The 15,192-nt window shown below is 42.6% G+C and overlaps 1 protein-coding gene across 1 annotated transcript; it reads left to right on the top strand.

The window, feature by feature from the left end:
- The first annotated feature begins 418 nt into the window (after positions 1-418).
- On the top strand, positions 419-14,270 carry LOC136682486 (keratin, type I cytoskeletal 18-like). The gene is made up of 8 exons (XM_066658917.1): positions 419-804; positions 1,650-1,732; positions 2,920-3,076; positions 4,324-4,488; positions 5,109-5,234; positions 7,705-8,399; positions 11,132-11,166; positions 12,512-14,270. The coding sequence occupies exons 1-8, from the start codon at positions 550-552 to the stop codon at positions 13,030-13,032; spliced, it is 2,037 nt and encodes a 678-aa protein (XP_066515014.1). The 5' UTR covers positions 419-549; the 3' UTR covers positions 13,033-14,270.
- Positions 14,271-15,192: the final 922 nt, after the last annotated feature.

The following is a 15,192-nucleotide window of genomic DNA, read 5'->3' as shown; positions in this document are numbered from 1 at the left end:
AGTATGTAGGGTGTAGTGAGTAGTGAGGTAGTGATAATGTGTACTAAGTAGTGAGTAGTATGTAGGGTGTAGTAGGGATTAGTAAGTAGGGTTTAGTGAGGGTGTAGTAGGGTATAGTGATTAGTATGTAGGTTGTAGTAAGTAGCATGTAGTGATTAATATGTAGGATGTAGTGAGGGGTATGCAGGGTGTAGTAGGGTATAGTGTGTAGTGAGTGTGTAGTAGTGAGTGGTAAACACAGGTTTTTATAAATACAGTGAATAGTCTGTAGGGGGTAGTAAGTAGTGAGGTAGTGATAGTGTGTACTAAGTAGTGAGTAGGGCACGGCCAGTAGTGACTCTTGAATAGACATTATCTCACTGAGCCTTGATGGGCGGGGTTTGTTTGGGAGGTGTCCTATAAAAAGGCCTGCCCCCACCCCCTCCTCACTGCAGCAGGTAGACAGGAGGAACCCGCAGCTCGCCTGTCTCTCTCTCTCTCTTTCTCTCTCTCTCTCAGTCTCTCTCACTGCTCTCTCTGAGTGTGAGTGTGTGTGTGAGTGTGAGGAACATGTCTCTCAGTATGAACTCCTTCTCCAGTACGGGATTGCCCGGCTCTCCCTGGGGGTCTGTCTCTGGAGGGGACAGTAAGGAAAACCTCAGGGGTCTGAACTCACGCTTGGCTCTTTACCTGGAGCAGGTGAGAGAGCTGCAGGATGCCAACAGCAAACTGGAGGCACAGATCCGAGAGCGAGCGAGCAGCAGGAGCTCAGAGAGGAGAGACTGGAGTCAGTACGAGAAGACCATCGCACACCTGAGGGAACAGGTCAGTATTATTATTATTATTATTATTATTATTATTATTACTGGTGCTGATGTTGGATTATTAGTTCTGGATCACAAACCCCACTCCAGCTCATCCCAACGAAACTAGATGGAGCTCCATCACTTTAGAGAACACAGTTCCACTGTACACAACAAGCAGGGACTCTCGGAGTGAGTGTTCTGCCACACCCTAACAAACCTCATACGAATGTGTGGGGGCAGTTTCATCTTTACATATTAATACAGGGACAAAGTCTAATTAAACAATCAAACAAAAGGCAATGGAAATACACTAGGGCTGAACGACTTGGGAAAATATCTAATTGAGATTTTTCTGACCAAACTGCAATTGTGTTTTTTTTATAAATGAAGGTCCAGGCTTGTGTCTATAACCAAGACGACCAACAATATCAGCTGTGTGCTGAATACATGGTGTCAGGCTGTCACTCAGTTGTGGCTATGTCCAGAGCACAGTGCCCAGCTGCCTCTGATTGGCCTAACTCTGCTAGAGAAGCTGTAAATCCCCATGTAAAATGTGTAAAGATATTGTTCCTGATAATGCAGACTATAGTTAAACTTGCAGCTCTGTCAAACTGTGATTTTCCTATGAAAACTGTTCATAATGAAAGGCACACCAGATTATTGAGGTCCAGTTGTACACCTTTTATTTAAAAATAAAAGTAGGGTGTCCGGAGTTAATGGAACGCTGCATGGTACAGTTGTTTCGTACCGAAGATCTCAAGGTCACTGTGATGGTATTCTTGATTTAATGTTTGCAAGAGACAGTTTGATTGTGTCCTGAAATGCACAGTATATAAATTTAACTTTTCATTGCCCACTGTCCAGTTGAAAGATCTAATGATGGACAACGCCCAGCTCATGCTACAGATCGATAACGCCAGGCTGGCTGCTGACGACTTTAAAAATAAGTAAGATGATTTGTTTATTCCTTATTGATGTATTAATTATAAATGTAGTCTGTTTAAATCAGAGAAAGTACATTATTATTGAATTATATATAAGTAAATAAATATATATAATGAAAAAAATGTAAAGTGAAAGTAAAAGAAAAAAATGGTGTGTGGGGGGAGATGGAAAGCTGTGGTTGTGTACTTTCTTCTAGCGCTCCTATAGGATTCCAATTGTGTGTTAGCATTGAGCTAACAGTGATTTACATGAACACGTTTTGCTCATTCAAGACCAAACACTGATGTAGGAAGGTTTTAAAATAGGTCTCATGCTTTATTCTGAGATTATAACATAAAATAACATATATTTGATGGTGTTGCAGTTTAACAGTGACTCCTTCAGTAAAGTGGCCAGAAATACAGCTTAAGGCACTGGTTTACATTTCTAACAATGGCCAGAAACCTAGGTTACACTTTGGGTCCTGTCCACATTCAGTGAAGTATCTAGAACTTCAAGAAGACCTGGAGTGATGTTTTATCCCAGAATTGTGGTCACACTCACTGTAAATCAAAATGTGATTGGTTGATACCAGTGTCAGTTAATTGTCTGGTTGGTAGTTAATATAATGTGTAAGGCCTTCTGTTCGGCTCCTGAAGGCCTGAGTAACGGGAGTTCTCACTTAGCTGTATCTCTCAAAATATTCCAAACAAACAAACAAATAAAAATACTGAATGCAGGACTTAATCTGTTTGCTCCCATTCAAAATGAACAGGGAAATGAGTGTTTACTACAATACTTGCATCTTTAAAAAAAAGAGATGTACGCTTTGTTTCCACAGAAATCCTTAGACCTGTTCTGAAAGCCTTAAATCTCAGTGAAGATCTGGGAATTCACATGAAGCTCTGTGGTTTTGAGGACAGTTGAGTCATATCTGTAATATCTGTTTGTAGATTGTGCCGCACGGACAGGAGGCGGTGTGCTCAGACTGAGATTAGTCCCAGATGAACTAAAAGGGGATTGTAAATTGAAGACCCACACAGACAGTGTAATTAAGCCCAGTCCAGGGTTCAATCTGTCTGGACAGGCCTGTAATTACACCTGCCCCCGGGTTACCTGCCCCTGAGGCAAACGCAGAGTTAGATACAGATGGATGATTGTGGGGAATTGAAGTGCCTTTGTGTTTGTTGTATTTGTTTTTTATTGTTAGGTTTGAAGCAGAGCATGCCGTGTGGCAGGGCGTGGACCAGGACGTAGCCAATCTCCGGAGGCTGATCGACGAAACCAACATGAGTCGCATGCAGCTGGAGAGTGAGATCGAGTCCTTAAAACAGGAGCTGATCTTCCTTCATAAAAACCACGAAGAGGTAACGTGTAAAAACCTCAGAGCTACAACCACACTGTGGTTAAAAGGCAGAGAATGATCTGAGTACTACAACTACAGCCTCGCTGCCCCAACACAGGCCCCCAGGGCTTTGGGAGAAGATAAATAATAAAAACACTGTACGTTTGAGCTGGAGTTAATAGAAAAACCTTAACTCATGCTGAGTTATTTTGGACGTTTTTTTTTGGTCACTGAAATTCAAGCAGAATATAAACACCGCCCTAATTTCACACAGAAACTTCAAATATGGAGATACAAGGTTTTGTTCTATCCACTCACTGGCCACTTTATTAGAAACCCATCTGAATTTGCAGAGCTTCTTTGGGTCTTAAAGAGGTTGTTCAGCTTAGAATCTCTGCTTTAGAAAAAGTTTACAGAAGTGAAAACCATCCACTGACTTCCATCCCAGTTCCAGACCATCTAAATCTACTTATCGCACCTTTAACCACTGTCCTAGAGTGTGTGCAGAATATCGCCACTGTCAGAACAAAGCCTTGTATCTCCATGTTTGAGATTTCTATAAGAATTTAGGGCGGTGTGCCCTTTATATTCTGCTTGAATTTTAGGTTGAAGTGACTAACAAAAACCGTCCAAAATGACTCAGCATGAGTTAAGGTTTTTCTTCACTGAGCTGTAAAAGGGAGAACAGAGCCTCTGTCGCTGCTACTCTGGGCTCAGCACTGCAGAAACCGCACTATGCAACTTTGGGAGGAGGGTAGGAAACCACACGCCCTCCCCTCCCCCCTCACTGATTTAGTATAATGCAGTATGAATTACAATGAAGGGGAATTACAGAAGAAACAACCGAATCTTACCTAGTATTCCTTTAAGGACAAGACCGGACATGTCCTGTTGTCCAGCTCTGTCTTTGATTTTAATTCTTAAAATCTCTAATAATGTCATGTGTTTGTGTAGTTTTGTTTATCTTACCTTTAATTGTAGTTTAATACCTGATGACTTAAGTTTTCTACGTAACTGTAAACGTAAGTGTGATTTAATAGTTAATACACAGCAGTCCAACTAAACTGTTCACACACCTACAAGTGTAGACACACACACAAACACACTAGTGCACTAGGTGCAGTAAACACACATATACACTCAGAGCAGCAGACAGTTATCCATTGTACACAGATACGTTATTTACTGACCACACTCAGCAGGTTTGCTGTAGATGAGTCATTATTATTAAGAGACTCACCTGCTCTGACCTTGTGTGTCCTCTGAAAGGACTTGGCGAACCTACAGGGCCAGATCCAAGGCTCCAGTGTCGATGTGCAGATGGAAGCGAGGCAGGGAGACGACCTCAGCGAGACCATCGGGAAAATCCGGCAGCAGTACGAGAAAGCTACGCAGAAGAGCCGGGAAGACATGGACGCCTGGTACCAAACCAAGGTCAGGGAAAAGAATCCTAGGTCTGGACGATATACATATTTGCAATCTCACTTTGTGAAGTGGCTACAGATTATGAATGAATGAATGAATGAATGAATGAATGAATGAATGAAAACGCTAAACCAGGAATTTACTAAATAAATACCGTTACAGCGCCATGTAATGGACAACCACTAAGAGTTTGACACCACCATCAAGGTTGTGATGTCACAACTAAAAACACATTTGCAGATTTGCTAATGTAGCCCCACCCTTTGCTGCCAAAGTGATACGGAGTGTTGCTCCTGCGGGCAGTGCCAGAGTTACTGGAGCAGAAGGTGTAAATGTTGTGCTGATGTCAAGAAGCATATGGGTGATTGCAGCTTTACAACCTTAACAAATGATTCTACACTTCAGCATGGGTTGCTTAAGTCTATTTAAGAACAAAGCTCATTTACATATATTGGTCTTAAAGGTACAGTCAGTTTAACTGTCAGAGAAAAAGAGAGGTTGCAAAATGGAAAAATTATTTATGCCCATTTTTCTCAAAAAATAGATACAAAAAGATATGTGCAGATTTTGTCTGTGTTTGTGCCCTTGTGTCCTCATCTGTTTATGTCTTTATTTGTCCTCTGGAGCAGTTTGACACTATGACGTCGGAGGTGAGCAAGAGCACGGAGTCTCTGCAGCAGGGGAAGAGCGAGGTGAATGACCTCCGCAGAGAGAGACAGGCGTTAGAGATCGACCTCCAGGCCCTGAGAAGCATGGTAAACTACTCACATTGCACCTCTGAAACACACACTGCCATCCCTCCCAGAACTCACAGCAGTAAAGCCCCCGCACCACAGAAACGTTTACCTGACTCATGCCCCGCCCATCTTTACTTACACACCTGGGGCTCATTCAGATCTTCTCCAGCCTCCGGAAACAAGATTACAGACTGAAACATTAGATTAGGACTTGGATTCACTCTTCGGGGGAAAACACACATTGGATCCTTCCACAGTGACGTCACTGCCATTGTTCGAGTGTTTGATTTAAAAAAAAAGACCAGATGCACTAAATAACACTGCACAAGTCAACTAAAAAATGTTGCACAAAGTGCACAAATCTAGATAAAACAAATAGTGCTTTAGCCTCAATGAATGCCTTTTCATGAACAATATGGCGACAAATTATAATGAGCAACATTAATGCCGCAGCTGAGAGGGGTATGTGATATGTGTGTAATATGGATGTTGCAACTCAGCTGAGTCCAATCGCAAGGCTTTATTTGAATTTGTTTAACAAATCGTCCGAGTAATTTTACAGAAGGATAAAAAAATCTATTTACCTTTCAGTGGAAGTCAATGTAAAAAGTCATTGTCATTCCATGTAAATTTGGAGCATTTCTATTGGTCCATTCATCAAGAAATGTTCACAATGTAAAGGACACCTGCTGCGTTCAAATGATGTAATAAGCAAGAAATTACACAAAAAAAACATTTTCATATAACGTCCTGAACCCTGGCGACGAAGAGGGTGAGCTCAGGTTGGCGTTGTCAGTTTCGGCCGGCTGTAACTGGATGAGGGCAGTGAGGTTTTATTTGACCAGTGGAAGCCTGGAGGTTATGTTATTGTGTTTATAAACCAGCGAGACCTGCACAACAGGTTTAAGATTAAAGAGATCCAGACCACATTCAGAGAGAGAGCTTTCATTTCCTGAACACAGTGTGTTACATCGGTGAACACAGGTCAGAAAGCATTATTCATCCCAAAGTGTGTAGAACCCCCGTGTAATTAGCACCATGGGGTGACTAAGGCCACCACACCCAATGCCAAGTGTTGGCAAGAGAGCCATGGAGCTGTGTTCTCTCTACCCAACATCTCTGAGATGCATTTCACAACAATCCACTCTGATAACTGTGTTTACATTTCAGCCATTATGTGGGACATCTTGTTAACTCTGTAGTAACCAAAGTGCAGATGTCCTTTATGGTGTGCCGGTGCAGTTAGTAACTTCACACCACTGTGGAGATGAGGGTTTGTGTCCTTCGGGCTGTAACAGGTCAAGTGCTGTTGATATATCTGCCCTGAGTGTCCTGAGGGTTAGGATTGATATGGAAACCTGAGCACTCGTCCAAACACAGCCCACATTTATTCCAGCTGGCTTTTTATTTCCTCGTTCCGCTTAAACAAAAAACTGTGGATGAACATCATGACATCAGCCTTGGGTTATACCACATCCCTGTAATAACTAGTGTAGTTATACATTAACAACAATTAAAGTAATGTTACAGTTACTGACAGAATTCTGTAGTACAATTTATGCAGACACACACACACACACACACACACACACACACACACACAGATACATATGTCAGCTTCAAGTTTAACTTGTAATCACATGTAATCACATTAACTTGTAATCATATGACAAATATAATCATAGCTAATTACACAAACAAGTAATAATATTATTTTTAATGTAATTACACACAATACATATTCTATAAATACATGTAATTACAGACAGAAAGTGTATAGAAAATTATATGTAATTACACATAATGTGTATAAAATAATTACATGTAACTACACACAATATACGTTTTCTAGCTGCATATAATTACACACTATATGTATTAGAAATTACATGTAATTACTCTGTATCTGACACATGTAATTACAGACAATGGGGTAACAGTTATATGTGATTATACACTATAAGTGTAACATAGTTACATGTAATTAGATCAGCACTTCATAATTACATGTAATTACACACAAAATGTATAACATAATTACATGAGTAAGAACTGAATTGATGCATATGTGTAGTTACCTGAGCTGTATATCCTTGTTTCTACTCACTGTCCATTCTCTAAGCTCCACTGACCATTGTCTGTTGCTCTGCATACTTTTTGTGGAGTACATCACATGCAGAGCAACAGACAAAGAGTACAGTCTGTAACTGTAGAACTACAGAGTGCTCCTGTGTGGTCAGTGGAGCTGAGAGAGTGGGACATGAGTGCAGAAACAACAGGGTGGCTGTAATGTTTTGGCTGATTGGTGTATATGAAAACGTGATTTTTAAAATGCATTTCAAATACTTTTTCTTGAAACTAAAGTTCCTCACCCACCAACCCTGCGCTCAATTACTCTAAAGTACATTGTCTGCATAAATGCACAAGGTGTGTCTGGTGTAAACCTATTTTGAAGCTGTTTTCATCCTCTTCCCATGTCACTCTGCAGAACCACACGCTGGAAGACAACCTGAGGGACACGACACGCCGGTACGCCCAAGAAATGAACCACCACAACGCCACCGTCCAGGAGCTGGAGGCGGAGCTGGGGGAGGTTCGCGCACACGTGGCGAGACAAGGCGCGGAGTACCAGGCTCTGCTCAACGTCAAAACCAAACTGGAGCAGGAGATCGCCACCTATCAGCAGCTCCTGGAAGGTTCATGTTTGGAAGGCAGCTTCGGGGACACGGATAATCACAGAGGTGGCAACGTCAGGGACACCGGCACACGTGAAGACACCGACTTCAAAGGCGCCGGCACACGTGAAGACACCAAATTCAAAGGCGCCGGCACACGTGAAGACACCTACTTCAAAGGTGCCGGCACACGTGAAGACACCAACTTCAAAGGCGCCGGCACACGTGAAGACACCGACTTCAAAGGCGCCGGCACCCGTGAAGACACCAAATTCAAAGGCGCCAGCACACGTGAAGACACCGACTTCAAAGGCGCCGGCACACGTGAAGACACCAAATTCAAAGGCGCCGGCACACGTGAAGACACCGACTTCAAAGGCGCCGGCACACGTGAAGACAGCTACTTCAAAGGCGCCGGCACACGTGAAGATGGGAACGTCAAGGATAACAGTGCACCTGAAGATGCTAATGGCAATGTGAGCGACACCGGTGTGCCTGACGATGACTTGTAAGTCAAACACAAATCCTACTCCCATTAATAGCACCACAAAGTCAGCGTAAGCTTACCCCAAGTCGTCAGTGAGTGAGGGAATGCAGTTGGCTTCTTTGGGGCAGAGTGTTTATATTTCCTGTTGCAGTTTACTCAGTTTTTCCCTTCACTTTATTCATTCGCTTCCACCCACTGACTGCAGGCATTTTCACACTCGTCCAGAATAACTGAGTCCACACCCAGGACACATTCTGGACTTGTTTGAGGGAGTGTGTCTCTGTGTGTAGTCCTAGGTCCAGGTGAGAACTGTAGTGTGATAATGCAGCAGCTCGCATGCTTATGCTGTGGACATAAAGTGGTTTTCCACTTGGTACACGCTCAGAAAAAAAGATACATTGTTGATCACTAAAGGTACAAACAGTGTAGTGTATCTCTAAAAGTACAGCAGTGGGGATAGAGTCCATCTGTGTTCCCTAAAGGTTCATTACATTCTCTTCTCCAGAAGGAGAGGGGGATCTCTGTAATCTTTCATTATACAACTGTGGAGAATAAAAAAACACAATAAAAGTCCTGGAGATGAAACAGGGCGCATGTACGAATATTATAATAGAATTAGGTACGATTATGTTCCCTAAGTTAAGTTACAGAATATGAACCCTTGAGGATGCCACCGCTGAGACAGTTTTTCTGACAGTGTATCGACTCAATGCAATTTTCCCTGTTTTGTTTTCCACTCCCACAGCTCTCACTCCTGAAATATATTGGGTGACGTCTCTAAACCCTGTCTCTAACAGTGGGCTTTAGCAACGGTAACATTAAGCGGTGTTTACTCATGGTGTATTGGCGAGTTGTTGTTGTTTGGGACTGAACACAGCTCCGTCATCAGTTCAGACAGATCAGTAGAGTTTGTTCCTTCCTTGTTGCAGCGTCCAGCTCTCGCTGGATTCTTTCGTCGGCCACCGATCCGAGGAGCGTTTGAACCTCTTCAAAAAACCACGGCGTCATTTTACGAGCTGCCGTCGTGAGTCGGATAAAAACAAATGTGATCTCCGCTGCAGCTGGAGATTTTACAGATGGAGAGTTGGTGCTGGTCGTCTGACCAATCAACGCTCGGCAGGGTTTACACCGGTAGGGAAAAGATTTTTCTAGTTGAAATGAAATAAAGCCAAGCTGAGCAGGTACCATTTAGTGGAAAAGCACCAGTCTGAAGAGCAGCAGTCTGATGTTACCCCTAGAGCAGCCATTGCTTTAATGTTAGAGAAGAGGGCGTGGGGACTGAAAGTCACTGGTTTGGCCCCTAGGAGAAGCAGGAAAAATGGGAGGGGAATGACAGAACAGTGCGTTCTGCTCCCTCAACATTCACAGCTGAAGTGCTCTTGAGCACGGCAACTAACCCCCAGGTGCTATGGCTGGCTGCTCTGGGTGTGTGTGGGTGTTTGTTAGCTTTTTGTTTGTTTTTGTTTGTTAGCTAGGTGGTTAAATTCAGAAACACAGTATTGTGGAGGTTTCCATGAGGTGTGTAAGTGAATGTAAGAAGGAAATGTAAGTTAAGGAACTTGAATAAAGTAAGTTGATTTAAATTCACCTAACACTGACCTGCCGTTTCATGTGTAAAGTGTGAGAGTGACGGCTGGATGAATAATGACCCAAGGGGCTGGAGGCTGGTCCATTCAGCCCTGTCCACACTCACAGGACTGGAGATAAAAGCAGAGGATGGTACAAAGAAAGATGAGCTAGATTTTATCTCTGAAATAAATACCTGAGGAAAACAAGCTACAGCGTGTCCGACCTGTCACTGCAGATTAAGACCAACGGACCACAAACAACCACAAACACACACACACTCACACACACCTAAATCTATGTTTGTTCCCATGCATTGCAAGAACATAATATTGACTTCCTTTCATTGTGTGGAGACGTCTCCTGACCCTGAGTCTGTCCCTGACCTGGACATTAACACACCTTCAACTTAGAGTTTAATGATTTACAGTGTGGGGACCTGCTTTCGTTTCTTATATGGAAAAGAAGAACTTATAACATGAGGATACCAGTAGATTTTGTTCCCCACATCATGGTTAAAACACACACACACACACACACACACACACACACACATAAAAAAACCACCACCACCACACAGAAAACTAAAGGGAAAATGACATATCTGAATACCTCAGCAAGTAACGGGGGAGGGGCCTATCTTTTACCCTATGTCCAGAATATGGCCGCCATCTTGAAAGCTGCCATATTGGGTCAAGGGCAAGTTTTTCCAATGGGAAGGTGGTCATGTAGCATACCAATAAATAAAAGGGTGTCCTGCAACATTTGACTCACCCTGTGTTTATACAAATAGACATTATTGTCTTTAAAGGTATAACAAGTCCATTTCTGAAATAAACCTAATATAATAAAAGTCCTGGAGATGAAGTAATGCATATGAAATGAACACAACTTTATAATCTACTATTAATTCAGAACATGGCACAGTAATGAAAAGTAAAAGTACTGAATATGTTCCCTTCAGTTCCCGCAGTGAGTTTTTCTCAGTGTGTATTTGGCCAAAAGTTTGTAGATACTGGAACATTGTTGTAGGATTTCAGCGGCACTCAAACATCACTCAGGTGACTGATGACGGACGATTAGTTCAGGATCACAAACACACAAAAGGATGCACACTGAATTATCGGGATTCACAAGTTATAAAAGGTGTCTACAAAGTCTTACATGTGCATCTCTCTCTCTCTCAGTGTGGCGTTTTCTCTGGAGGAGGCTCTGAATGCGGGTGAGTATTCGTTTCTGTCATGATACATTTCCCTTGCTGTTTCTCTCTCTCTTGTTGAACTTGTCTCTCTGCCAAACATTCCTCTTGATTTCTGCACCCAGTTAAAATCTTGCGGTTAAACCCCTGATTAAAACGTATAATTAACATTTTTCTCATGCTCCAGCTCACACCTCTGTATCAGGTCGTTAGAGTCTGTCTGATTATTAAAGCTTCAGGAATCATTAAAGCTGTCATCTCTGCACTGATTGATGTTGACGGCAGTGTGCTGTTCCTCTGAAGCAGAAGCCAAACTCATGACAAATGATTAGCAGCATGAGATTCGTTTGATAATAACAGATTTATGGAAATTTATCAAAGCATTAACCACAGTGTACCTTTGATTTTTTTACTTCTGACCACTACTGTTGGGAGTAATGTGGAACAAAGAAAATGTGACAGTAACAGTACATTCTCCTGTAGTTAAATATTATAATGCATTGTGTAGTCACATTAACTGAGGTGACATGAATGAAATATATAGTTAGACTACATGCAGTGCTTTTGGAGACCCCCAGAACGTCAAACTGTACAGTCTTTGGGATGTCACCTCATCCACCTGGATGCTCAACATGAGCAAATCTGCTCCAGACCCCTCTTTACATTCCATCTATGAGGCAGAGAGGAGGCCAGAGGGAGCGACGGAGCAGGTTTATTGAAGATGAGGATGATCAGGAGGCCAGAAGTAACCACAGTGGCAGATTTAGCTGGTCACTGGGGTCACACGAACTGCCCCAGGGGTCTATAAAGACCTCAGAGAGTCAGGTTTCCAACCTCAGTTGGAGCTATTTTACACCCAGGCACTGGGATCCACTCAGCTCCCAGGTACAGCGCCCCCTTCTGGCCTCATTGACACCTCCTCTTAGGAAAGCTTGGGTTGCTTCTGTATGTGGCCCCCCACCCACGTATCCATGTACTGGCCAGGCCCAGACCTGCTTACCGGTTTGATCCCAGGTGATGTCTCAACTGTCCGAGGCCAGAAGTGGGATTCAACTCCTCACCCATGGGTGTCTCATCTGATGTGACAGATTTGGCCAGTTTGCATTCTCCTCCACCGAGTTAAGCTGTCAGTGGTGTTGCATAAAAGGCAGTTTGAAAAGAACCAGAGCGTAAACAGTGGATAAACCATGAGTCTGTCCTGATTCAGTACATTTATCCATGGCTCTGACACTACGCAGGGAGAGGAAGAGTTATTATTAGTGTCAATAAAAGTACCCCATCACGGTTTGATGGAAATAAATAGGAAATTAAAATGTATTAACAACTCCACCATCCTAATTCTGACTAATCTCTTGTCCTGCCCCTCTAGAGCGCCCCGCCCCGACTCCTGAGCAGATTCAGATCATCACTGAAGAGGTGGAGGTGGAGTCTCACGCTGAGCTGAAGCTGAACGCAGCTAATGGCACCGTGGAGGAGCAGGAGAAGGGGAGGGATAGAGGAGAAGGTGAGGAAGGAGAAGTAACTGCAGAGAAAGAGTCCCCTGCAGTGGAGAACGAGGGGGGAAAAGTGGAGGAAGAAAAAGAAGAGGTGAAAGAGGAGAAAAATGGAGACGTGATAGCAGAAGTGGAGGTGAATAACGAAGTGGTAGTTGAATTACAAGTGGGTAAAGAATTGATGGCAGAAGTGGAGGTGAAAAAAGAAGTGATAGCTGAAATGGAGGATAATAAAGAAGTGATAGTAGTGGAGGAGCAAAAAGAAGAAGTGATAGCAGAGGTAGAAGTGAATAAAGCGGTGATAGCTGAAGTGGAGGTGAAACAGGGCGGTGAAGTGGAACATGAGGAGGTGGTGCTTGAGGAATTGGAGGTGAAAGCTTCCCCCAAAGAGGAGTGAAGGAGAATGTCCCACTGCCTGCAGGTCTTTATAGTCCTCTGAAGTCAAGTCATCACTCTGCGGTTGTCGTCATGCCCATATGAGGAGTTCTGGGTCTAAGCTGCTTTTCTCTGGGAGAGAAATGAATATTGCTTTCTAAAACTGCTGCTGAATCAAACCTGATACAGTTTGCCGTATGAACAGTTCTACACCTCACTGTCAGAAATAAGTGTCATGAACTGATACGGTGTTGTTCCCTGAAAGTACAGACAGCGTAAATGTCCGTTCTAAGGTAGAGCAGGGGCCTTAAAGTCCTGTTGTGTTCCTTGAAGGTCCAAGGGACACCACAGGGACAGTTTTCTAAGAGTCAAGGAGGACACACCCAATAAACCTTCTTTTTGGAGTGACCTTGTTAAACCTTTCACTGTCCGAAGTATCACCTCGTATCAAATTGGTTTAACGGCATTATTTGGCATTAGCTCGCCTACCAGCTACTGCAGGCTCTGCCCTCTCCGTGTGCTTTCAGTGAAGAGAAAAGCATGGAGAAAGGTGAGGAATCATCTGTGCAGATAATTCAGTGACACTCGAAAATATGAACCATTTCACCGTTGTGATTATTTAAAAAAAAAATAATTTTTCCATAGACTTTTCAGCCTGGACCCAGAGTTCCTAATATGGGCATGACCAGACAACAGGACGGATTTGAGTCTGATCACTGCCCCAGGGAGAGCTACTTCTCTTTACGCCTGTCTCATTAAGAAGAGCATGCTTTCTTTACCAGTTTGCCATTTACTCAACTCTGAACATGAATCTGTTGTGACAGACAAGTTAATAACATGAATCTGAACGCTGAAGAGCAACAAACGCCAAGGATTAGCGCTCAGCTGTACTTTAAGCAAACAGCACATACACAGGGACTCATTGATACTGAGAGAATTGTAACACTGCAGTGTTTGAGCAGAAGTTTAACAATGAATTTCAAATTTAAGAAGCAACTATTGGCTCAAGAACCTCAGAACTTGCCTTATGTAAACTGTATGTAAATGAGGCACTGGTAGCTGATTCATCAACTGGGCTCAAGCTTCCACTTGCTTCCACATCCAGGTTAAAGGTTCACAAATTGATGAAGAGTTCATCTGTCATTCAGTGCAGGCTGAACTCTGATTTATAAGAGCCATTTGTCCCCAAACTTTACCCAATGTCCTCTCTTTCTCTCCCTCTTTTCCTCTTGTCTACAGTCTGCAATAAAACAAGTGCCAATCTGAGTATGTCGTAGTGTTGTGTTTTTCCCACAATGTCCAAACTATGTTTTTAATAGTAACCCCTAAAATAACTCCACTATTGCTCTTTGTGAATAATTTCACATTTACAGTTTTACTGTTAGGTCTCAAGACCTTCTAGAGCTACAAGGCTAATGTGGCTAATTAAAAAAGGAAGTCAAAATATTATTATCTTGAGGCATTAAAATGATTTGTACAGTTCACACAATGCTAAAAGCTACCAATAAGTGTTTTACAATTACTATATTTCTACTGGAACTTTGAGGCTAACACATAGCTAAAAAAGAACGAAAACACTTCTCTGGATTTAGATTCCACCAACACCTAACGGTAGTTTATTGTTTATAAGCGTGATTAAAAGCCTTATAAGTCCATACAGGCTATTTCCAGTAGGCGACAATTGTGATAGCACTGATTACAGACATTTGACAAATGATGCTTGTTGGAAACAGCCTTTATAGAGATTTATCTGAAGTTAGTTTGTATCTGTTAACTGAGGGCTAATGTGTCATGTAGCCTTGAAGGGTGACTTACGGAAAAATGGGGCTTGAAGTTGGTTGCTACATCTGCTTTTAGCCATCATCAGTCTTTAGTGATTTCCTTTTTTTAGACGCAGTGTTGCAATTCACACAGTGCTAATAGCTTCCATTAGCTGTTAGCTCAACTGCTAAGTATAAAGAAGCAGACATCAGACATCAAGTATGACACAATGGTAGGGTCAAGCATATAACCCAAGTCTAAATTTCAGTACTGGCCAATACATTACGTTTTAACTTGAACAATCATCATCTTGACTCTGGGCTTTGGTTTTCTGGCTAAACTGGCAAACCCTATAAAATTGGATTTTCTAAACAACAGTACTTTGAAATGAAGAAGTGAAGAGCTCTTTTGTAGAAGACTG

This window comes from Hoplias malabaricus, unplaced genomic scaffold (genome assembly GCF_029633855.1).
Source record: "Hoplias malabaricus isolate fHopMal1 unplaced genomic scaffold, fHopMal1.hap1 scaffold_52, whole genome shotgun sequence".
NCBI lineage: Eukaryota > Metazoa > Chordata > Actinopteri > Characiformes > Erythrinidae > Hoplias > Hoplias malabaricus.
This window is presented reverse-complemented; position numbering and strand designations above follow the sequence as displayed.

What these genes read in the sequence shown, in the direction of transcription:
- LOC136682486 (XM_066658917.1), top strand. Translation starts at nt 550, where the DNA reads ATGTCTCTCAGTATGAACTCCTTCTCCAGTACGGGATTGCCCGGCTCT. An exon ending in TTCATAAAAACCACGAAGAG is followed by an intron (nt 3,077 to 4,323) that starts GTAACGTGTAAA and finishes GTCCTCTGAAAG; the next exon opens with GACTTGGCGAACCTACAGGG. An exon ending in GGTGTGCCTGACGATGACTT is followed by an intron (nt 8,400 to 11,131) that starts GTAAGTCAAACA and finishes TCTCTCTCTCAG; the next exon opens with TGTGGCGTTTTCTCTGGAGG.